Genomic DNA, 24,558 nt, shown 5'->3' with positions numbered 1-24,558 from the left:
GGAGATGTACTGAGTGGGATGTCCCAGGGATCGGTGCTGGGAGATGTACTGAGTGGAGTGTCCCAGGGATCGGTGCTGGGAGATGTACTGAGTGGGATGTCCCAGGGATCGGTGCTGGGAGATGTACTGAGTGGGATGTCCCAGGGATCGGTGCTGGGAGGTGCACTGAGTGGGATGTCCCAGGGATTGTTGCTGGGAGATGTACTGAGTGGAGTGTCCCAGGGATCGGTGCTGGGAGATGTACTGAGTGGGATGTCCCAGGGATCGGTGCTGGGAGATGTACTGAGTGGAGTGTCCCAGGGATCGGTGCTGGGAGGTGCACTGAGTGGGATGTCCCAGGGATCGGTGCTGGGAGATGTACTGAGTGGGATGTTCCAGGGATTGGTGCTGGGAGATGTACTGAGTGGAGTGTCCCAGGGATCGGTGCTGGGAGATGTACTGAGTGGGATGTCCCAGGGATCGGTGCTGGGAGATGTACTGAGTGGGATGTCCCAGGGATCAGTGCTGGGAGATGTACTGAGTGGCGTGTCCCAGGGATCGGTGCTGGGAGATGTACTGAGTGGGATGTCCCAGGGATCGGTGCTGGGAGATGTACTGAGTGGAGTGTCCCAGGGATCGGTGCTGGGAGATGTACTGAGTGGAGTGTCCCAGGGATCGGTGCTGGGAGATGTACTGAGTGGAGTGTCCCAGGGATCAGTGCTGGGAGATGTACTGAGTGGGATATCCCAGGGATCGGTGCTGGGAGATATACTGAGTGGGATGTCCCAGGGATCGGTGCTGGGAGATGTACTGAGTGGAGTCGCCCAGGGATCAGTGCTGGGAGATGTACTGAGTGGAGTGTCCCAGGGATCGGTGCTGGGAGATGTACTGAGTGGGATGTTCCAGGGATTGGTGCTGGGAGATGTACTGAGTGGAGTGTCCCAGGGATCGGTGCTGGGAGATGTACTGAGTGGGATGTCCCAGGGATCAGTGCTGGGAGATATACTGAGTGGAGTGTCCCAGGGATCGGTGCTGGGAGATGTACTGAGTGGGATGTCCCAGGGATCGGTGCTGGGAGGTGTATTGAATGGGATGTCCCAGGGATCGGTGCTGGGAGATGTACTGAGTGGGATGTCCCAGGGATCGGTGCTGGGAGATGTACTGAGTGGGATGTCCCAGGGATCGGTGCTGGGAGATGTACTGAGTGGAGTGTCCCAGGGATCAGTGCTGGGAGATGTATTGAGTGGCGTGTCCCAGGGATCGGTGCTGGGAGATGTACTGAGTGGGATGTCCCAGGGATCGGTGCTGGGAGATGTACTGAGTGGAGTGTCCCAGGGATCGGTGCTGGGAGATGTACTGAGTGGAGTGTCCCAGGGATCGGTGCTGGGAGATGTGCTGAGTGCAGTGTCCCAGGGATCGATGCTGGGAGATGTACTGAGTGGGATGTCCCAGGGATTGGTGCTGGGAGATGTACGGAGTGGAGTGTCCCAGGGATCGGTGCTGGGAGATGTACTGAGTGGAGTGTCCCAGGGATCGGTGCTGGGAGGTGTGCTGAGCGGGATGTCCCAGGGATCGGTGCTGGGAGATGTACTGAGTGGGATGTCCCAGGGATCGGTGCTGGGAGATGTACTGAGTGGAGTGTCCCAGGGATCGGTGCTGGGAGATGTACTGAGTGGGATGTCCCAGGGATCGGTGCTGGGAGATGTACTGAGTGGGATGTCCCAGGGATCAGTGCTGGGAGGTGTACTGATGGGAGAGTTCCAGGGGCTGGTGCACGGAGCCCTACGCTTCCTATTGTTCATAGACAACCTGGACTCAGAAGCAAATTGGAATTTGTTCATTCTTGCAGATGAGAGTAAGCTGGACTGACTTTGGGGCGGGGAGGGGATAGAGGCGCCTTGATTTGTACAGTTGTATTTGATGAGACAGTCAAGGAAATAGAGAAGAACCAAGGCAGATGTAATTCACTGGCGCAGCGGGAGACGTACTCTATGAATGGTGTTACACTAGCTAAGGGAGAGGCTGAACGAGATCTGAGGATGACCATGGACTCAAAAGTGAGTGAGTCCAGTCACTGCAGAGCCGCAATCCACAGAGGGCGCAGAATGTGACGCGAGATTTCAATCAGTAGGGTATAACTCAGAGAATGTCGTGACGAAGCTCCACAGGACTCTGGTGAGGCTGGATCCTGAACACTGCGTTCAGGTCTGGTCACCAAGCCCTGGGGGTGAAGCAGAGAAAGGCCCCGGGGCTGATCCCTAGTGTCTGGGGGACTGAGTTATAATCAAATGTTAGAAAAGCATGGTTGAAAATTCCTGAGTCGCTCCTGCTCCGCTGGTCTTACTTTGCCAGAAGTGTGACGAAAACTCCCATTCACATGCATCAAAGGGGTTTGTGCCCCACCTCGGGCGGAGTGGGAGCAGCTCCCAGGCCCATGCATTCTTCAGGCTCGATAAGAGCCGAACGAGAGGTGACTATAAGGAGGTGCACAGGACACTAAGTGGAATAGAAAAGGTTAAAGCGGAGAACTGTTTCAAGACAAGGGGATACATACAGGTACGAACTGGTAAATAACAAGTTCAAGAGTGCTGTTCGGAAACACAGAGAGAGCAATCAGTACCTAGAATGGGTCCAGGTAGGGTTGGGAGTCAAAACTCTGGAGTCACTCCAGAGGTAGCTAGATGCTGTGCTGCTATGGAAGGATGTGCTGAAGGCTTCCCTTGTCTCTACTTATATTTGTGATCTTAGTGATGTTTTCTTTGGCACTTACTTTAGCTGCGCAGGTCACCAATGTCAGTACAATACTGTAGATCATGCAGAAGAGAGTCAGGATGCCTAGAACTGCTACGATCAGGAGCAATAAAAACTGGGTACCTGAAACATGACCAAAAATATGGAATGAAAGCACATTGTATGTTGAGATGCTCCGTCGCCTCATGTCTGTCAATATCACCAAAGCAAGAGGGCTCTGATATTTGCTGCACCTTTCTGTGAAACTTAGATCTGTACTCTAGGCCAGGTGCCCTAAAAATGCCTAGAGATGTCTTCAAAATGGAGTTTGCTGCATTCCTATTGAACTAATCGAGGAGTTTAAAATGATTAAGGGATTCAAAGGGTAGATAAGGAGAAACTATTTCCTCTGGTGGGGGAATCCAGAATGAGGAGGAACAATCTTAGAAATAGAGCTAGGCTGTTGAGGAGTGAAATCAGGAAGTACTTTTTCCACACGAAGGGTATTGGAAATCTGGAACTCTCGCTCCTAAAAGGCTGTGGATACTGGGACAATTACATTTTAAAGAATGAGATTGATAGATTTTTTTTGCTGGGTAAGGGTATCAAGGGGTAAGGGACAAAGGCGAGTAAATGGAGTTGAGGTACAGATCAGCCATGATCTGATTGAATGGTGGAACAGGCCTGAGAGGCTGAATGTTCTCTCCTGTCCCTATGTTCCCATGCAACTCTGGAAACCAGAGAGAGTTCATTCTAAGAACACTGGGTACTTAAAGATAGCCTGTGTTCTGTGGGAAAAAGGATCACTCACAGTTAGCATCAGGAAGTAAAAATACCCAGGCTTATCAAGAGTGAATGAAGGATTGTGTTTGATCACTATGAGAGGAAGTACATAGAGTGATAACCATTTATTTTATCTCTCTTCTAGGGAACAACTTGATTTATGAATTCGTCTCACTCAAACCATCTTACACCAACCAGTTCTGATTATAGGAACTAATTTACGACAAGGGTCAGGATAAAATAAATAAAGGTAATCGAACTGAAACGTCAACTCTGTTTCTCTCTCTACAGATGCTGCCTGACCGGCTGAGTATTTCCAGCATTTTCTGTTTTTATTTATTTTATCCTATAATCTGAACCAGTTGGTGTAAGATGGGTTGAGTGAGACAAATTCATAAATCAAGTCCTTCGCTAGAAGAGAGATAGCGGCTTTCTAAACGGTTCTTTGATGAGGGGTGACTTTTTTTTAAATTTGTTTATGGGATGTGGGCGTCGCTTGCAAGGCCAGCATTTATTGCCCATCCCTAATTGCCCTTGAGAAGGTGGTGGTGAGCCACCTTCTTGAGCCGCTGCAGTCCATGTGGTGAAGGTACTCCCACAGTGCTGTTAGGGAGGGAGTTCCGGGATTTTGATCCAACGACGATGAAGGATTGGCGATATATTTCCAAGTCAGGATGGTGTGTGACTTGGAGAGGAACCTGGAGGTGGTGGTGTTCCCATGCGCCTGCTGCCCTTGTCCTTCTAGGTGGAAGAGGTCGTGGGTTTGGGAGGTGCTGCTGAAGAAGCCTTGGCAAGTTGCTGCAGTGCATCTTGGAGATGGTACACACTGCAACCACAGTGCGCCGGTGGTGGAGGGAGTGAATATTTAAGGTGGTGGTTAGGGTGCCAATCAAGCGGGCTGCTTTGTCCTAGATGGTGTCAAGCATCTTGAGTGTTGTTGGATAGAGTTAAAGATTAATCTGGTACAATTTGATTAATATCCCTCAGCAGGTTTATTAGGGTCCCGATCCTACTGTTCTTAGAGTATCACAGCACTAAGATTTGTGATTTTCATTGGCACGTCATATTCTAAACAGATTGGCTGTCTCACATGAGTGCGTAAGTGTGCGACCACAATCTCTTAATCCAGTTCTTAGTGGCTGTGCTCACAACAATAAACAACCCATAGTTCACCATTAATTTGGCAGTCTGAGTCAGAAAGGCCACCAGACAGCTGGTGTGGGGTAGCGACAAATATCAGGCCTTTACATTAGAAGGCACTCTTCTGAATTTGGGGCTGAGGCACATTGTTGGAACAGTGTAGAGGGAGCTTTACTCTGTATCTAACCCGTGCTCTACCTGCCCTGGGAGTGTTTGATGGGACAGTGTAGAGGGAACTTTACTCTGTATCTAACCAATGCTGTACCTGCCCTGGGAGTGTTTGATGGGACAGTGTAGAGGGAGCTTTACTCTGTATCTAACCCATGCTGTACCTGCCCTGGGAGTGTTTGATGATACAGTGTAGAGGGAGCTTTACTCTGTATCTAACCGGTGCTGTACCTGCCCTGGGAGTGTTTGATGGGGTAGTGTAGAGGGAGCTTTACTCTGTATCTAACCCGTGCTGTACCTGCCCTGGGAGTGTTTGATGGGGTAGGGTAGAGGGAGCTTTACTCTGTATCTAACCCGTGCTGTACCTGCCCTGGGAGTGTTTGATGGGACAGTGTAGAGGGAACTTTACTCTGTATCTAACCCATGCTGTACCTGCCCTGGGAGTGTTTGATGATACAGTGTAGAGGGAGCTTTACTCTGTATCTAACCGGTGCTGTACCTGCCCTGGGAGTGTTTGATGGGGTAGTGTAGAGGGAGCTTTACTCTGTATCTAACCCGTGCTGTACCTGCCCTGGGAGTGTTTGATGGGACAGTGTAGAGGGAGCTTTACTCTGTATCTAACCCATGCTGTACCTGCCCTGGGAGTGTTTGATGGGACAGTGTAGAGGGAGCTTTACTCTGTATCTAACCCGTGCTGTACCTGCCCTGGGAGTGTTTGATGGGGTAGTGTAGAGGGAGCTTTACTCTGTATCTAACCCGTGCTGTACCTGCCCTGGGAGTGTTTGATGGGGTAGTGTAGAGGGAGCTTTACTCTGTATCTAACCCGTGCTGTACCTGCCCTGGGAGTGTTTGATTTTTACGCAATGCGCCTGAAATTGAAAGTCTTCCTTTCCCCAGTGCGAACATGCCTCATGTTGACGAGCACACAAATTTACCCAAAAACTGTATCAATGCAAATCTGCCCTCACATTTCTCGTTCCTGGTGTAGATGATTGTCCCGTCCCCCTGTTTGGAGTCATAGGGTGGTGGGTACATTTTCTGAATGTTGCAGAAATAATTGTCAATTACTGAAGCATTCAGTCCATACAAGGTGACGGAGACTTTGTTTGGTCTCCGTATAATCCGGCAGTGATGGGGATGTGTTGAGTTGACAGTGTTAGTGGATGAATTTGTTGTTCCAATACAAATCTCCATTTTGTTCCTCCCTTTAAGAATTGTTAACTTTAATTCTGCGTCATCACCGCCGGTGTAGAAACAGTCCAGGGTGGCCTCACCAGTGCTTTCAACCTCCAGGAACATGGGCTGGGAAACTGTTAGTGTTGCTACAAGGAAAGAGAGAAAGTAACATCAATCACTCCTGCTCAATGTGTTACATCCATTATAATCAACCAATCAGTCTTGTTTCATTTTACATCCAATTTACACCCCGCCCGATTGACAGCCCACTCGATCTTACTCTCCGTTATTGAAAAGTAAAATCTTGGCAGTGTGTAAAATGGAAGGCCGATCTGATTCCATCAGTTTCTTATCAGGCGGGTTAGTTTAAAATTACCCTCAATATATCAGCTTCAGAAAGTGTGGTAAGCTGAGTGAGAGTGTGACAGATACTTAGAGATAGACAGGCAACGGGGTAGATTTTCAACTTGCTGCCTGGGTGTGAAACTGGCATTGCGGATGGACCACCCATTAGAGAACCCGTCCAACTTTCCTTTCCATTGTGGAAATCAGAAGCAGGTGGTTTCTATAACAAGCAGCCAATTCACAACGCCAGTTTCAGGCATGGGCGGCAAGTTGAAAATCTACCCCAAAGTGTCTTCCTCATTCTAGTTTGAGTTCTTTTTTAAAACATAACACCAGGTTTTCCTTCCACAGTGATGTCAGATCGAAGGACCGCCCAAGACCACTGCAGCCCTACCCCCAGTGCGGCCAAAGCCCAGGATCATTCCCCCAGTGCAATCCCACAGCTAAGCTTCACTCCCCCACCCAACCGACAACCGCTAAATACTAGGCGCCTAAAAATTCAGCCCATTCCAAGTTACAACTGGGGTAGATCTCCAGTCAAGGCCCTGGGAAATCAGGCAGAACCAGGATTTCTCCCAAATTTCAAATGGGTGGCCATGGGGATGGTCTTCGGCCGATAACTCCCCCACCCCCACTCCTCACATCAAAGGGGTACTCTGGGAGGAACACCTGGGATTCCGCTGCCCTTAAAGGCTTCAGCAGAATTTTTGCCAGCTGAGATCTGCAGCGAGTCCTGCTGAGGAACCAGGAAAAGCAGCAGTAAGGTGAGCAGTCCCCTTGGCTCTCATTGGAGTCAAAGACCCCTTTCAGGCACTTTTCTTTAGTCCGGGAAGACCCTCCAGGAGCCTCGTGCCAACATATCAGGCCGGCCGCCATTGATGCGCCCACCAAAATACACTAATGACCCCATCCCCAGCACTGGCACATAGAGTCATACAGCACAGAAAGAGGCCCTTTGGCCCATCGTGTCCGCGCCGGCCATCAAGCACTGTCTATTCTAATCCTATTTTCCAGCACTTGGTCCATAGCCTTGTATGCTATGACGTTTCAAGTGCTCATCTAAATGCTTCTTGAATGTTGTGAGGGTTCCTGCCTCTACCACCCTTTCAGGCAGTGAGTTCCAGATTCCGACCACTCTCTGGGTGAAAACGTTTTTCCTCAAATCCCCTCTAAACCTCCTACCCCTTACCTTGAAACTATGCCCCCTAGTTATTGACCCCCCTACTGAGGGGAAAAGTTCCTTTCTATCTATGCCCCTCATAATTTTGTACGCCTCAATCAGGTCCCCGCTCAGCCTTCTCTGCTCTAAGGAAAACAACCCCAGCATGTCCAGTCTCTCTTCATAGCTGAAGCGCTCCAGCCCAGGTAACATCCTGGTGAATCTCCTCTGCACCCTCTCCAATGCAATCACACCCCTCCTATAGTGTGGCGACCAGAACTGCACACAGTATTCCAGCTGTGGCCTAACTAGCATTTTGTACAGCTCCATCATAACCTCCCTGCTCTTATATTCTATGCCTTGGCTAATGAAGGCAAGTATCCCATATGCCTTTTTAACCACCTTATCTACTTGTCCTGCTGCCTTCAGAGATCTATGTACATGCACACCAAGGTCCCTCTGATCCTCTGTCCTTCCTAGGATCCTACCATTCATTGTGTATTCCCTTGCCTTGTTAGTCCTCCCAAAATGCATCACCTCACACTTTTCAGGGTTAAATTCCATTTGCCACTGTTCTGCCCATCTAACCAACCCGTCTATATTGTCCTGTAGCCTGAGGCTTCCCTCCTCGCTATTTACCACTCCACCAATTTTCGTGTCATCTGCGAACTTACTGATCATACCTCCTACATTCATATCTAAATCATTAATGTACACTACAAACAGCAAAGGACCCAGCACCGATCCCTGCAGTACATTGGACACAGGCTTCCAGTCACAAAAACAACCTTTGACCATCACCCTCTGCCTCCTGCCACTAAGCCAATTTTGGATCCAATGTGCCAAATTGCCCTGGATCCCATGGGCTCTTACCTTCTTGACCAGTCTCCCCTGTGGGACTTTGTCAAAAGCCTTACCGAAGTCCATGTAGACCACATCAACTGCACTACCCTCATCTACACACCTAGTCACCCCCTCGAAAAATTCAACCAAATTGGTTAGACATGATCTCCCCCTGACAAAGCCATGCTGACTATCTTTCATTAATCCTTGCTTCTCCAATTGGAGACTAATTCTGTCCCTCAGAATTTTTTCCAATAATTTCCCTACCACTGATGTTAGGCTCACTGGCCTGTAATTCCCTGGTTTATCCCTACTACCCTTCTTGAATAATGGTACTACGTTAGCTGTTCTCCAGTCCTCTGGCACCTCCCCTGTGGCCAGAGAGGTTCTGAAAATTTGTGTCAGAGCCCCTGCAATCTCCTCCCTTGCCTCACACAGCAGCCTGGGATACATCTCGTCAGGGCCTGGGGATTTATCCACTTTTAAGCCCACTAAAATCGCTAGTACCTCCTCCCTCTCAATACTAATTTGTTGAAGTATATCACAATCCCCCTGCCTGATTTCTATGCCGACATCGTCCTTCTCCATAGTTGCAGATGGCCAGAAGTCCTGATCTGCCACTCTCCAGCGGTGGAGCAGGGACCCTGGCATGTTGGCTACCAGGGTCCAGAAGTCCTGGACTGGAGGGGACACATTCACAGCACAATCAGAACATGCATGCTTGGGGCAAGGCTTACTAGCACACTGGGACCAGGACCTGGCAGAAGTGGGGTCTGCGTGTGTTAGAAGTGACAGTCTCCCAACGGCAGAGGATCATGGCAACTTTGAATTTTAACCACAGATGCGACTCATCATTTTATAAATGCAGTTTAATCAGCAGGGACAATTAGTACCGCAGTGAAAGAATCGTATTAAACAAAAGCAAGTGTTTTCATACAGTACGGGGCTAAGCCCCCTGAACTAAGGAGAGAGAAACAGGCCAATACCAAAACCTGATAGAGAGAGAGACAGAGAAAAAGAGAGTCAGAAAAACAGAGACAGTGAAGTGCTTTTGAACTGTAATCACCATTGTAATGTAAGAAAATGCACCAGCCACAAACAGCAATGAGATAAATGACCAGGTGATCTGTTTTTTGGTGATGGTTGAGGGATAAATATTGGTTAGGAGAAGTCCCCTGCTCACTTTGAACTATTTCTGTGGCATCTTTTACGTCTACCCGAGAGGTCAGACGGGGCCTCAGATTAACATCTCATCCGAAAGATGGCAGCTCCATCTCCAGGGTAGTACCGCACTGGAGTGTCAGTTTAGATTTTGTGCTCAAGTCCCTGGGAGTTGTACTTGAACCCATGACCTTCTGACTCACTGAGCCACAGCTGACACCTGCTCACTGTCCTCTGACCCTGGCTGGGAGCTGGGTATGTGCGAATGTTGGGTGGGTGCAGGACCAGGTTCAACTTTAATATACAGTCGAATAGCCTACCAACGTTCAATGCACAGGCTCACACAAATGAGGAGTGGAGGGATCAGTGAGTTGCAGGCTTTACTGGGGCCCATCGAGCTCCGTCTCACACCATCAGCCTCAGTAACTCCCCCCAGCCCAGTGGCCGCAGCTACCATCAATAGCTGCCACTCAGCCACACTTAAAACAAACAAGAGTTTCAGCAGTAGAAGATGTGCAATGAAGAAGAATTGGTGCTGACTCAGTGTGTGAAGAGGACCCCCAATGGTGAAGTCTTTCATCGTGGTTTATCTCATACTGACAGCCATAAAGTGGCTTCCAAGCTCAAAGTGTTTCTGAAATTCTCTGATGGTGCATGAGGCGCGAGGGTAGCGATAACTAAGTCGTCAAAAACAAAGGTCAAAATGTTATCATCGTTTCAGATGACGTTGTTTATCGTTTCATCACGGAAACAAGACAGCAATAATTTTACAGGTTGTAATCTTTTCATCTTGGGTTTTTTCCTTCCTCCCCCCAGGGGTGTACAGTTCCACAGAAGACCGTAACTCGTCGATTCTTCTGTCGTAAGACTGGGCAGAGGCCCATTTCCCCACCCCTCCTCCTCAATTAAGGGGCTTGCCGCATTTCCCTACATTACAACAGTGACTACACTTCAAAAAGTGCTAGCCTGTAAAGCGCTTTGGGCATCCTGAGGTCTCGAGTATAGCTGCAAATATTTCTTTTAGATTCTGTTCCCAACCTGTCTCATTTGAAATGGAGTTAATCAGCCCCATTAAAGCGGGGAATAGAATTTGATATGGGCACATCAACATTCATGCGATAATATCACAAATTTCCCTCTTGTCGTATACTCCATATTGAAAATAATAAAAAAGTTTTGTTCAGTGTGATACCTGAAGCTGCTGGAATCTCCCACGTCTTATGACACTCACCATTATTTCCTCCCTCCGCCATTGTGGGATCAATTTCGATATTAGCAGCCTCAGCCTCTCTCCACTGACTGCCTCAGTCTGTGAAATTACACAGCACAGAAACAGGCCATTCGGCCCAACTGGTCTGTGCCAGTGTTTCTACTCCACACCAGCTTCCTTGACTCCAATGACCTCTTCTCACCCTGCCCTCCATCCCTCTAAGCCCTTCTCCCACATGTATACATCAAACCTCCTCTTAAACGTATCAATGCTCTCTGCTTCTACCATTCCAAGTTGCAGTGAGCTCCACATTCTCACCACTCTCTGTGTAAAGAAATTCCTCCTAAATTATTTATTTGGTCTGTTAGTGGCGATCTTATATTTATGCCCCCTTGTTCTGGGCTCGCTCACAAATGGAAACCGTTTCTCCATATCCGCCCTACAGAAATGATCCACAGTACTTTGTTTTGGATGTTATTATATTTCTGGACAAGGTGTTAAACCGAGGTACCCATCTGCTCTCTCAGGTGGATGTAAAAAATCCCATAGCAATATTTCGAAGAAGGGCGGGGGAGTTCTTCCCGGTGTCCTGGCCAATGTTTATCCCTCAACTAACACCTAAAACAGATTATCTGGTCATTTACCTCCTTGCTGTTTGTGGTACTTCAGAAGTACTTAATTGGCTGTGAAGTGCTTTGAGACGCCTCGAGGATATGAAAGGCGCTATATAAATGCAAGTCCTTTTTTGTTTTAATTGCTGCAGATTTCCAGTATTCTGTGTACAATATATAGACTTTGATTCACCATAACTGGCCCCTCTCCTCTCTTTATCCAAAGTCAATGCACACACATTTCCAAATGGGGTCCCACTGGAAAGCAATCTGAAGCAGGTGTCTTGGTTCTTCCCAGCCCATAGACCCGAAGACCCAGCTATTTCCCCAAACTCTCCTCCCTGGCTCAGATAGCAAATCCAACACAGACCCGGGACTGATGCATTGCTGGGAGGCGGGGGTTGGGGTGGGGGTGTTGGATGGTGTCCCTTCAAGGTTTTTAATGAGAGAAATATGCACATAAACATTTTTGAGGAGAAATCTGAGGCTACAAATATTTCCTGAGACAAAACTACACAAAAAGAGTGTTCTTACCATCTAACCTCCCAGCTGTGTGCACCCAGAGGAAGATCACCAGCAGCTGCGGGAGGCACTCCATGAGTCTGATGATCTGGGTCCTGCACGCTGTTTATTTCAAATGGCACTGAAGGCTGCAGAGCCTATTATTTATATGGTGATGAGTAATAGGAAGCGGTTTGTGTGGGTTTTGGAGATTGTAATCTGCACCGGAAGTACTGACGATGAGGCTCCCATTTCCCTTTCCCTCCTACACGGCATCACATTCTGCGCTCATGTTGGGAATGTTAGGTACTGAGGTTATAGCCTAATGGAAGTATCTTTTCAAGCTAGCGCTCTTGTTTTGCCTCCTACCCTCTGTGCCCACCCCTCCAGATCTCTGCACTGCAGAAAGTTGGCTGTCCTGTGAGGAAACCAGACAGTGGCAGCAACACAGCGCCAGCTGACAGGAAGTTCTCCACTCACCCCAAGCAGACTGGGAAAGAGCAATTCCAGTGGGAGAGAAAGACAGAATGTGATAGAGAGACAATAACAGAGAGACAGAGGGGGAAAAATCTGGTTGCTTTGCGCCTCCTGTTAGTGCCCTAAGAAGGTGCTAACGGGGCGCAAAGCAACTAGCGCCCGGGCGCGGCGATGTTTGCGCCACTCGCAAAATTGACCAGACATTTTGCAACGCCCCGGTAGCGCCTCGGACCAGATATTGAGTGGCGCCCCCTGCCTTTCCGCCTGCCGCTAGCAACGACAGGTATAGGGGAGCGTTTTGCAGTCGGGAAAGGATTGGGGAGCGCTATTTAAAGGCGGCCGCTTCCTGCCTTTTTTTGTTGGCTACATTTTTGCACCACGCATTCTGAGAGAGAGAGAGAGACTGAGACTTCTGGAGAGATTCAACGCCGTGTGAAGGAGTTTTGGGTACTGAGTTGCACTTTGCAGGTTCATTTTGATTTGACCTTCCTTGCATCGATTTAGAAGAGGCTATGGGGATTGCACTCTGAGCTCTTTCCCTGGGCCTCTCCATTGTTCTTTCCAGCAGAATTGATGTACAGGTCTCTCCAGGCTGAGAGTCAAGGCTGCAATGAGCAGGGTGTGGATGGAGAGCAAGATCAACCATCCCCTTTAAGAACTGGCTGGCGCCAGTGTGTCTGTGGTCCATTGCTATCTGACATCACATGAGCTTCGCCAGCGCTCTGAAGTAGCACCTTGCTCCTTGGCGTTAGCTCCTTAAGAGAGGTGTGTAGCACCTGATTTAGCACTCCAATCACCTCCAGGGGCGATAGAAGCCAAGTTTGCAGTCGGAGGCGATAATTAGCACCAGACGCTGAACTTTGCGCCCGGCCGATAATTGTGCCCCAAACAGGGCGATACCGAATTTCTCCCCCAGAATGTGATAGACACTAGCAGAGATAGAATGTGACAGAGAGACAGAATGTGATAGACACTAACAGAGACAGAATGTGACAGAGAGACAATAAGAGACAGAATGTGATAGACACTAGCAGAGATAGAATGTGATAGAGAGACAGTAGCAGAGAGAGAGAGCAATAGAGTATAATGAGCGAGAGACAGGGAGAGAGGGAAACTATGACAGAAAGCAACAGAGAGGAGAGATTAGAGAAAGAAGTGGAGGAAAAGAGACAAAGAAATAAACAGAGACAGCATGGCAGACATTTGGGCTGGATTTTCATTCAGGTGCGGGTTGGTGTCATGTAATCCGCATTACGTGTTATCCACACAAATCTAATTCGATGTGGGAGATTGATGCTATTTCAACTAAATTGCCCAATTGAGTTCCAACGTGTGGGAACCCATGGCAAATGAGTTTCTCCAGTCTGAAAGTCGCCTTCGATGATGTCATCATTGCTGCTACATTTAAGGTCTGCAAGAAGCCTTGCTTCTTCTGCAGACTACCAACCTTTTGACCTTTGCTGATACACTGAGCTGGAAGCAGAATGGCCAGAGAAAGACTGAGGTCTGCACCCCATTTCGACGACGTTGCCCTGCAGGCTGTAGTGGAGGGAGCAAGAGCTCACAAGGAGGTGCTCTTCCCTTCATCAGGGAGGAAGAAGCCTCCCCAGCAGACAAAGGCTGTGTGGCTGCAAGTGGCAGAGGAGGGCAACATCTTATTGGCTACCTGCAGAACCTGGATACAGTGCAGGAAGAGATTTCATGACCTTCAGCGCACTGGAAAAGGGAGTATGACTTTCCCATCACTCTCAATTTGATCCCCATTGCCTTTCCTCACCAACACTCAGCTTTAGCAATCTCTTCCTCCACATCCCACTTGACACTGACATCCATGCACCCTTACCCATTCCATCTCTCTCTATGCTCACATTCACCTAACTATTCGACTATGCAGCCCTCACACTCTGATGCTATGAAAACAACTGACAACACAGGGATAAACCAGGGAATTACAGGCCAGTGAGCCTAACATCTGTGGTAGGGAAATTATTGGAAAAAATTCTGAGGGACAAAATTAGTCTCCACTTGGAGAGGCAAGGATTAATCGGGGATAGTCAGCATGGCTTTGTCAAGGGTAAATCATGTCTGACAAATCTGATTGAATTTTTCGAGGGGGTGACTAGGGGGGGTGGATGAGGGAAATGCTGTGGCTGTGGTTTACATGGACTTCAGTAAAGCTTTTGACAAAGTCCCGCATAGGAGACTGGTCAAGAAGGTAAGAGCCCATGGGATCCAGGGTGCCTTGGCGCGTTGGATCCTAAACTGGCTGAGTGGCAGGAGGCAGAGGGTGATGGTCGAAGGTTGCTTTTGTGACTGGAAGCCTGTGTCCAGTGGGGTACCTCAGGGATCGGTGCTGGGTCCCTTTTTGTTTGTGATCTACATAAATGATTTGGATGAGAATGTAAAAGGTATGATCAGTAAGTTCGCAGATGACACGAAAATTGGTGGGGTGGTAAATTGTGAGGAGGAAAGCCTCAGGCTACAGGACGATATAAACGGGTTGGTCAGATGGGCGGAAAAGTGGCAAATGGAATTTAACCCTGAAAAGTGCGAGGTGATGCATTTTGGACGGACAAATAAGGCAAGGGAATACACAATGAGTGGTAGGACCCTAGGAAGTACAGAGGGTCAGAGGGACCTTGGTGTACATGTACATAGATCCCTGAAGGCAGCGGAACAGGTAGATAAGGTGGTTAAAAAGGCATATGGGATACTTGCCTTCATTAGCCGAGGCATAGAATATAAGAGCAGGGAGGTTATGATGGAGCTGTACAAAACACTGGTGAGGCCACAGCTGGAGTACTGTGTGCAGTTCTGGTCGCCTCACTATAGGAAGGATGTGATTGCTTTGGAGAGGGTGCAGAGAAGATTCACCAGGATGTTACCTGGGATGGAGCGCCTCAGCTATGAAGAGAGGCTGGACAGGCTGGGGTTGTTTTCCTTGGAGCAAAGAAGGCTGAGGGGGGACCTGATTGAGGTGTACAAAATGATGAGGGGCATAGATAGGGTAGACAAAGAGGAACTTTTCCCCTTAGTAGGGGGGTCAATAACAAGGGGGCATAGATTCAGGGTAAGGGGCAGGAGATTTAGAGGGGATTTGAGGAGGAACTTTTTCACCCAGAGGGTGGTTGGAATGTGGAACTCAATGCCTGAAAGGGTGGTAGAGGCAGGAACCCTCACAACATTCAAGAAGCATTTGGATGAGCACTTGAAATGCCATTGCATACAAGGCTATGGACCAAATGCTGGAAAATGGGATTAGACTGGACAGGGATGGATGGGCGGCGCAGACACGATGGGCCGAAGGGCCTCTTTCTGTGCTGTAAAACTCTATGGCTCTATGACACAGGAAGGTCCCTTGGTCTTGCCACCTCACTCCATCTTTGTCTCCTTCTAAGCATCTATGCTATGGATTCTCTACACTCACTCCTTCATTCTCACTCAACCTCCACTTGTCTCCCTCATTGCAGGAAAAGAGAGCTCACAATAAAAGAGAATGAGCAAGGACAGGAGGAGGGCCACCATCAGTAGCCCACCTCACCCCCTGGGAGGAGGCGGTCCTGGAGATCGCAGGAGTGGAGGACAATGCGCATGTGGGGGACGGACAGACGGGTGCATCACACCAAGCTGGTGACAGAATAGTTTTCCATCTCTCTCATTGACATTGCATGAGTCATTGATAATGTTTCGGAAGCTCTAACAGATGGACTAATGGTCATCTGCAATATGCAATGTGCATGTAACCTTGGCATCACATCTCTGACTCTTTCCTTTACTCCTCCACAGGACCATCGCAAGCACCCGTCCCCACTAGCCAGGAGGAACAGGCTGAGCTTCCAGACTCCTCAGAGGAAGCTGCAACCTCTGAGGGCGCAGCGTCAGCAGAATTAAGCGCACCCAGCACCAGCGCAGACACTCACACCTCGGTGGGACCTTCGGGACATAGAGAAGTGTTGTCACCTGGTGTATCACAGCTCACAAGTGAGCATCAACAGATTGTGGAGACAGGGACAGCAGTGGAGAGTCCTAGTTGGAGGACGCAGGACTCTGCCAGCTCGGCTCAGCTGCATGTCAATCCTCTGCCTCTGGGTCCATTCATAAGATCAGAGGTGATGGAACTCCAGGAAAAGATGCAGGAGTCTCTGGCAGGTTTTGTCTCCAGTGTCGCTGCGAGTGTGGAGCGAATGGAGGAGTCCCTCGCTAACATGAACAGAGCCTTTGTGGAGTCATTGGCGCATGAACGCATAAACATGGAAAGGATGGCAACCTCCATGGAGGTACTAAGTCGCCAGAGTGTTGAAAACATGGTGAGTGTTCAGAATAGACTGACATCTCTGGAAGAGCGATGGTCAGCTATTGAACAGAGAAACCAGACCTTCATGGCAGTCCCTCTGAATAGGACTGCCAGTGCAGATACGGGTCCTCATGGCCCCCCTGATGTGCAGCAAGGTGCTCTCAAGCCACTTGCAAGCGCTGAGGGGGACCTGACCCATGAGAGGGAAGTTGGTGGCAGACATCCAGGAAGTGGGGGCTCCTCTCCAAGCCCTCACACTTCCATGCCACCGCAGAGCCCTCGGTCAGAGCCCCACCAGAGTCCACACCCAACTGAGATCGGCATCTCAACCCCTGCACAGCCGCAGGAGCAGCAGACTGTTGATGAGCCCTCACAGGTTTGCCACCCCAGAGGACGCCCGCCAAAGGTGTTGAGACAGGAGCAGCAAGAAACTGAGCAAGGGGCCTCCACATCTGCTGAAGCCACAGGGGAAGCACCACGTAGGAGCACGTGTAAGAGAAAGATACTGCACAAATAGTCACAAGGGTAGTCACTTGGGTGAAATTTGATGTTTTATGTGTAAAAGCCATCATATGAATCATGTACATAAAAAATCTGATGGCCTACTGATGCAGTTGTGGCGTGTGTCATTTTGCGAATGGGACTTCCACATTGAGGGCTTAGGATTACTTGCAATTGTCAGTATGGTGGTCAAATTGCTAGGAATCAGGTGGTTCGTGGCCATTGTCAATGCTCAGGTAAGAAGATGCGAGGCAAAAGTGCTTGAGTGGCTAGGCTAAGCAAATCTGGCCAAGATGAGTGCGTTCCTTGCATCCCAGGCAGCTATGTTCTCGCATACTGCTGCCGCTGGTTGATGGGCCTCTGCAGGATGTTAGTTTTCGCTCTCCTCCTCCTCCTCATCTGAGGAGGATATGTGAGGAGCCACTTGGTCCTCAGGAATCTGCAAGCCACGACGCTGTGCAATGTTGTGAAGTGCACAGCAAACCACGACGATTCTGGAGACCCTGGCTGCTGAGTACTGCAAGGCTCCACCTGATCTATCCAGGCATCTGAAGCACATCTTCAGCAAACCGATGGTTTGCTCGATTATGGCTCTGGTGGACATGTGGCTGGAGTTGTAGCTCTCCTCAGCTTCGTTGGATGGTCTCCTCAACGGCATCATTAGCCACGTCCTCAGGGGATAGCCCTTGTCTCCAAGTAGCCATCCGTTAAGTTGGTCTGGCGGACTTAATAGCAGAGGCACACTAGACTGGCACAGTATGAAGGAGTCATGGCAACTGCCAGGGTACTTGCCACAAACATGCAAAATTTCCTTCTTGTGGTCACACACCAGCTGAACGTTAAGGGAGTGGAAGCCCTTGCAATTGACAAAAATACCTGGATTTTGATGGGTGCCTTAAGGGCCACGTGTGCAGTCAATGACACCCTGCACCCTTGGAAAGCCTGCTAGATGAGCTAATCCAACCGCTCGTGCCGTGACACTTGCGCGATCCTTGGTGAAATGGATGTGATTGTGCGCGAGGGCAAAAAGGGCATCGGTTACCTGCGTGATGCAAGTGTGTGCGGCCGCCTGGGAGATGCCGCTGATGTCTGCTGCTGATCCCTGGAATGAGCCTGAGGCAAAAAAGTTGAGTGCGGTGGTGACTTTGACGGCTACTGGTAAGGGTTGTCCACCTGGTCCTCTGGCCTGCAGGTCTTGTTGCAGCATTGCACAGATGTCACCCACTACCTCTCGCGAAAGTCGGAGCTGCCTTTGACACTGCTGCTCAGACATGTTGAGATAGCTGACCCTGTGTCTGTAGACCCTGTTTGGGGGGTATCTCCTGCACTGACGGGCTTCCATGCGCTGGCCCCTTCTGACCTGTGCATCTTCAGATGTGCGAGCAGCAGCTTGGCGCACCTGTTGTTGCTGCTGCTGTTGGGGCCTGCTGTTGTAGTTGCTGCTGCTGTTGTTGTTACTGCTGTTGTTCGGCCTCATCTAATATCCAGAAGGGGAGGAAATAAATGGCTCCCATGCTTCTGGTAGATGCCTCAGTTGAGGAAGCGCTCAGTGAAGGTGGCGAGAGGGGTTTCCCAGGAGGTCACACTGGAGATGGGTGTCAGGCTCCAAACTTCCACAGCTGTGGTTATGCCTTCTAAAAGTTCCCCCAGACCCGAGACTACAAAGTCCTGCCACCTGCAAATGATGGCTGATCAAATCTCCTCTTTAATGGTTGAGCTGCAGCTGATAGTCAGCAATCCAATTGTGCTCCCGCCAGGTTTCACTGTCGTGTTTCAGAACAGGCGTGTTTCACGTGGGAAAAGGGTTAAAATCGCAATGGCCATTCAAAATGGCATTATAGAGGCAATTTAGTGCTTGTTAAGGGCCTTAACGGCCTATCCCGCCTCTTGGAGGCGGGACGGAGACGGGACCATCAGACACAAATTTTTGAAAATTGCTTGGAAGCGGGATGGAGGTGGGGTCGGGCCTGCCTGCCAGTTTTTGCAATTTTAACCAGGCGCACGCCTCCACGGCCCAATGAAAATCTTGCCCAAAGAGTGCAAGAGAGAAAGAAACAAAATGAGCATGACAGACAGAGAGGGAGACTGAGAAAGAAGTACACAAAAAGAGAGACCGAGAAAGAAAACAGAGACAAAGATTAAAGAGACAGAAACTGGATGGAGAATGAGAAACAGACAGGGGAAAAATGGAGAGGTGTTCATTTGCATGCTGTTATGCAGTTAAAAATGAACTGACTGCATGGAAAAATACACAAAGCTTGACGTACGCATGGCCAATGCACCATCTAATGCACTTACAATGGCACTTTCCAACTCCCAACTGTGTAGCCACTGGACCTCCCTCTGCCACACTTCCGTAGCTAACAATCTGCTGAATCATTCCCCCAACCTCGTCCCCAGGAAAATCCTTACTCTCTTCCACCCTGGTCATTCCACTTATTACAGCCCCCATCTTCACTCCCTTAAGTCCAAGTGACGCAGACTTGAACATTTATGGCGGACAACTGGTTTAGCCATTCACCACCTGATCTGACTGGACCACATCAAGCATTATCGGGTCCTGCTTCCTCGACCAAAACTGTTCACTATTCCAGGATCATCCAGGAATGCAAAGATAACCCCCGGCTTCTCTTCTCAACTGCAAACCATCTCCTTAAAACCCTCCCCTCCACCGTAACCTCCAACAAGTGTGAGGAGCTCTGCAGCAGAGTCATGATATTCATGAGAAATTAGATGTAAATGCAGGCCATGCTGACCAACTCATCAGCATCACTTTAATGTGTGTGTGCACACCACATTAGCTGATATTGCAGTGAAAGAAGGAAAGAAAAAACTTGCATTTAAATAGCGCCTTCACAACCTCAGAACGTCCCAAAGCATTTTACAGCCCATTTTGAAGTGTAGTCATTGTTGTATTGTAGGAAGCGTAGTAGTCAATCAAAAAGGCTAATGGAATATTAACCTTTATAACTAGAGGGCTAGAATACAAAAGGGAAGACGTTTTGCTACAGCTGTACAAAGCCCTGGTTAGACCACATCTGGAGCAGTATTCGGCAGCGCACCTTTGAAAGGATATATTGGCCTTGGAAAGAATGCAGCACAGATTCACCAGAATGTTACCAGGATCTAAGGGCTAAACTATGAGGAGAGATTACATAAACTAGGCTTGTAAACCCTGGAATATAGAAGGTTAAGGGGTGATTTAACTGAGGTTTTTAGGATTTTAAAAGGAATTGATAGTGTAGATAGAAACTTTTTCCACTGGTGGGGGAGTCTAGGACAAGGGGACATAACCTTAATATCAGAACCAGGCCATTCAGAAGAGAAGTTGGAAACACTTCTTCATGCAAAGGGTGGTAGAAATGTGGAACTCTCGGCCACAAAAAGCAGTAGGTGCCAGCTCAATTAACAATTTTAAATCCGAGATCGATAGACTTTTGCTAGACTAGCGTATTAAGGGATGTGGAGCCAAGGTGGGTGGATGGAGTTAGGATACAAATTGATCTAATTCAATGGTGGAACAGGCTTGAGGGCCAGAATGGCCTCCTCCTGTTCCTACGTTCAATCACATGGTGAGCATCAGCCTCTGCTCTTCATTCTGCATCTCCTGAGTCATACCTGTAGGATTCGCAAAATCCAGGAAAATACAGCCTACATTTTAAAACCCCTGAAATGGCCACATTTTTAAGAGCACAAGATGGAGTCGGCAGATCACATGACTCATTTCAGAAGGACATACCACTGCAATACCTTAAAGAAACCTGAGTCACCACCGATTGGAAAATTCCAGACTGACTGCAATTGATATGGTAATAAAGGTAGCAGCAGTAACGAAGTCAAAAACAAAGGACTTGCACTTGAAAAGGTCATGTTAATCGCCAGATAAACGTAAACCCATCACTGAAATCACAGAGCACAGACAAGACCCATTATCTGCATCAAACTCAGCGGGGCACGGGACATAACCCATCAGTTTGGTTTTGGCCATGATTAAAGTCGTTAAACTAAAGTACCAGCTTTTGTCAAAGTAGCCGGCCCAAAACTTTGACAAAAGAAAACCCCTGATTTGGCGCCAAAGATAAGGGCAAGGAAACGGTATAACTGTTGGGGGAAAATCGACGGGCAGAAGGTACGATCGGAGGCAGAGAACAACGAGAGGTTAAGGTTAAGTTGAACGGTTCGAGTGGAGAGGTCCGATTAGGAGGTTCGATTACGGTTCGAGGAGCACGGAGGTTCTACAAGTTCGAGCAGGAGAGCAGGTTCAGGAGCCCGTCCCAGAAGGAAGATCAGTTGGGAATCCCGGAAGCTACAGGAGCACCAAGGTCGAGGACAGTTTTAAAACCCTGGTGAGCATAGAGGCCCAACTCCACCTAGCTGACCTAGTAGAGGGATACTTTAGAGACGGGAGGGTTTTAATATTAAGGGCTTTGTAATCGGGAGTGTTATTTATCCTTCGTTGTACCGCGCGCTTTCCCCACCCCCATTTTATTATACCGCAGCTAATGAATTGATGTATTTTAAGATAGTCAAAGTAATTCTTGTGTGTTAAATTTTAGTTCCCATTGGGAGGCGTGTTAATGATTTTGTCTGTGTTGTTTCTTTGTTCCCTGTTGTAAAGTCTGTAGGTTGTGCAGTTAATAAATACACAGACTTCAGAAGTAACAAACAAACAGGTCTTTACTATTCGAAGGTCCGGGCGAATCTGCCCCAGAAATCCTGCTACAACACTTATATACTGGTGTGGTCACTATCGGTATTACAGTATACAGAAGCCAAACAAATAGTGCCACACCTAAAGTAGTTCCCTTAAAGGTGAACGGTTACATTCAATAGTTCCCTTAAAGGTAGACGGGTACATACACTACAATCCTCCCTTTTTAGTTTATTACTTACAGAGTCCCCGTTAAACATACATATCTTCAACTTCCCATAAAACAAATTACAGCTATAGTCTCGGTGGAGTCAATGTCATATAAAACAATTTACAAATATAATCTCGGTGGAACCAGTTCACAGGTTCCGTCTCTGCGGAAACAGTTCATAGATTCAGTCTCTGATCTTGACTCGTTCCGAACAACATTTCTTTGGGGTAGCCGGTTCACCTGGCTAGCGTGACTCCTCCATAGCCTTTTTCTTGACGTAGCAGCTTGAACTTTCGTCCTGTTGAACCAGCAGTGCGGACTTTGACAACCAACTGGCTGTCTTGACATTTTCCAGTTTTTCAACTAATTTAGCTCCTTTCATAATGTCCCGCCTGGAATGGTAGAAGTGCTAATATTTTAGACAGTTATTATCTTCTGCTTCTTCTTTTTCTTTTCTGCCTTTTTGAAACTCTCGGAGCTCCTTTCTCGGCTGCCATCTGTAGCGCCACCAACTCTCTATGTTCCTTAGACCTTAAGTGCTTCATCCGGATTTCAGCACTTTGAGAGTTTTCATCACAAGCTGGGCAGACCACATCCTCATAATATTCAGTGTCACTCAACAGGTCATGGTAATATTCAGGTTCGTCCTGAGTTAGGCCAGCGAGAGAGACTTCTTCTTCCTCCTCACCCGTCTGGACGTTAGCTGACGGTGGTTCCTTCCCTAAACATCTTTCTTGAAAAGCCTTCTTCATGCATTCATATTCATCCCGCTCTTCCTGGGTTATCTGCCATTCCTTCACGACGGACCTCATTTGTGAGTTCAATACCTTCCTTTCCACCGGTAATTGCGTTATCAGGCTATTTAACCCTTCTACTGAAGTAACGGTTTCCACCTTCTTCTGTTCACCTTGACGTGATTCAACGTACTTTTGGCATCCTTGTAAAATTTGTGTTGCCACCTCAGCTATCTCCGTGACTTTTGAGAGCTCCGAACTCGTTCCCCCTGAAGATTGAAGCTCGTGTTCAGATTGTTCCCCTTGTAGAGTCTTGTCCTTCAGCATATGAAGGAGTTGGCCGACCGTTAACTCTTCCCTGGGAACACGGTGGGTCAGAGTCTTCTCCATTTCATCCACCTCTTCCTCCAATACTTCCACCTTACGTTCCTCTTGAACTTTGGCTTTCAGCGCTCGGAAAAGTTGCGCCCTGATGCTCTCTAGTTCATGTTCAGGGACCATTCTTACAGTGTCCTGTTCTTCCACTGCAAGGATTCCCAGTTGAATCTGTTCTTCAAGTTGTTGAACCTCAGACATTGCCGCCTCATATTTGTCTTGGGTGTCCTTCAATGTTTTTATAAGTTCTTGGACATCCTGTCTTTCATGCTCTGCCATGATTTTCACCTCTAATTGCTCATCTATGGATGGAGCTTCTATCGATGAGTCTGTCTTGGCCTTGAGCTCATCAAGAATTTCCTGCAGCCTTTGGACTTCTTGCTCATGTTCAACCTTTAGTTGTTCATATGCTTCTACTGAAACTAGCTTCTCGGAGGCTGCCGAGTTAACCCCCTTCTGAATTGTAGCCTGGGCCTGTTCATACTGTTCTTTCAACTTCTCACACTCTGCTTGTAAGGAGTCGTAAAGAAAAACTGGAATAAAATCCTGGCTCCCTGAAGATTTCTCTTCCTTTGGTTCATTCTGTAAATATTCTAGTTCCTGAACAGCATCAGGGGAATGTGATTGGTATTTGGCCATGATGGCTCTATGGTCGCTCTCTGCTTGAGCTAGCTGTCTCTGTAGTCTTTCCAGGTTCCCCCATTCGGTGTCCCAGAACTTTTCCATATTTTTCATCTCCTGTACGAGACGATCACTCAACTGTTCTAATTGTTGTCGTACTTTGACATAAGTTTGCGTCCGAGCTCGGTGTTCTTCCGTCATGGATGAATCCTTTGCTTGAACAGGCTCAGAATTCTCTGTCAACCTGGAGTTCTGCTCTGCAGCTTTATTCTTCTTGGTACCATAAGTCCTTCTGCCTGTCTTCGTTTTCGACTTGGTCTTATCATCATCCATTTCAGAATCTGAGCTAATAGCTTGCACCGAGTCCTCCCTCATTATGGCTTTTAGGTAATGCCATTCCATGTCTATTTTCTTAAACCACTCCCGTCCTAGAAGTGGTGGTCCTCCCTCAGGTAATACGTACAAGCTCATTCTTGGGTGTTCTTTACCCCTATCTCTCACCTTGACTCTTATTTTCCCCACGGGGTATACGTTATGCCCCGTGTATGTCTGTAATACGAACTTGGTATTTCTTAAAGGTATGTGAGAGAATAGCTGGTGGTAGTCCCTTCGGTTGATGACTGATAGAGCTGATCCAGTGTCCAGCTCCATTCTTACTTGGACTCCAGCTATTTTTAGTATGACCCAGATGGCCTGTAGATCCGTTTCTTTACCCACATTGTGGATTCTCAGACTACCCAGCTCCTGGTTGTTTGGGTCTGAGTCTGAATTCTGTTCGTCTGAACTCTTCTCAGCCACCTTGTGTACCTTGTTGTACTTTTCTGGTGGTGGCTTCCTTTGACTATTGGTCTTTTTCCCGGACCGGCATACCTTCGCGATGTGACCCAG

At 48.3% G+C, this 24,558-nt stretch overlaps 1 protein-coding gene across 1 annotated transcript in view; it reads right to left on the bottom strand.

The window, feature by feature from the left end:
* The window catches only part of LOC147119961 (T-cell-specific surface glycoprotein CD28 homolog), a 34,930-nt gene extending 15,400 nt beyond the window's left edge, over nucleotides 1–19,530 (bottom strand). Inside the window, exons 1-3 of the mRNA XM_085984186.1 lie at nucleotides 19,377–19,530; nucleotides 5,769–6,122; nucleotides 2,750–2,853 (exon numbers count right to left, since the gene is read on the bottom strand). Of these exons, the coding sequence (XP_085840312.1) occupies nucleotides 2,750–2,853; nucleotides 5,769–6,122; nucleotides 19,377–19,530 (612 nt within the window). The remainder of the gene's footprint in view (nucleotides 1–2,749; nucleotides 2,854–5,768; nucleotides 6,123–19,376) is intronic.
* Nucleotides 19,531–24,558: the final 5,028 nt, after the last annotated feature.

Source organism: Somniosus microcephalus, chromosome 4, assembly GCF_052327205.1.
Source record: "Somniosus microcephalus isolate GS21.2 chromosome 4, FLI_Smic_1.0, whole genome shotgun sequence".
In the NCBI taxonomy this organism is placed as follows: domain Eukaryota; kingdom Metazoa; phylum Chordata; class Chondrichthyes; order Squaliformes; family Somniosidae; genus Somniosus; species Somniosus microcephalus.
The sequence above is the reverse complement of the archived record's forward strand: the minus strand, read 5'-3'. Positions and strand labels throughout refer to the sequence as shown.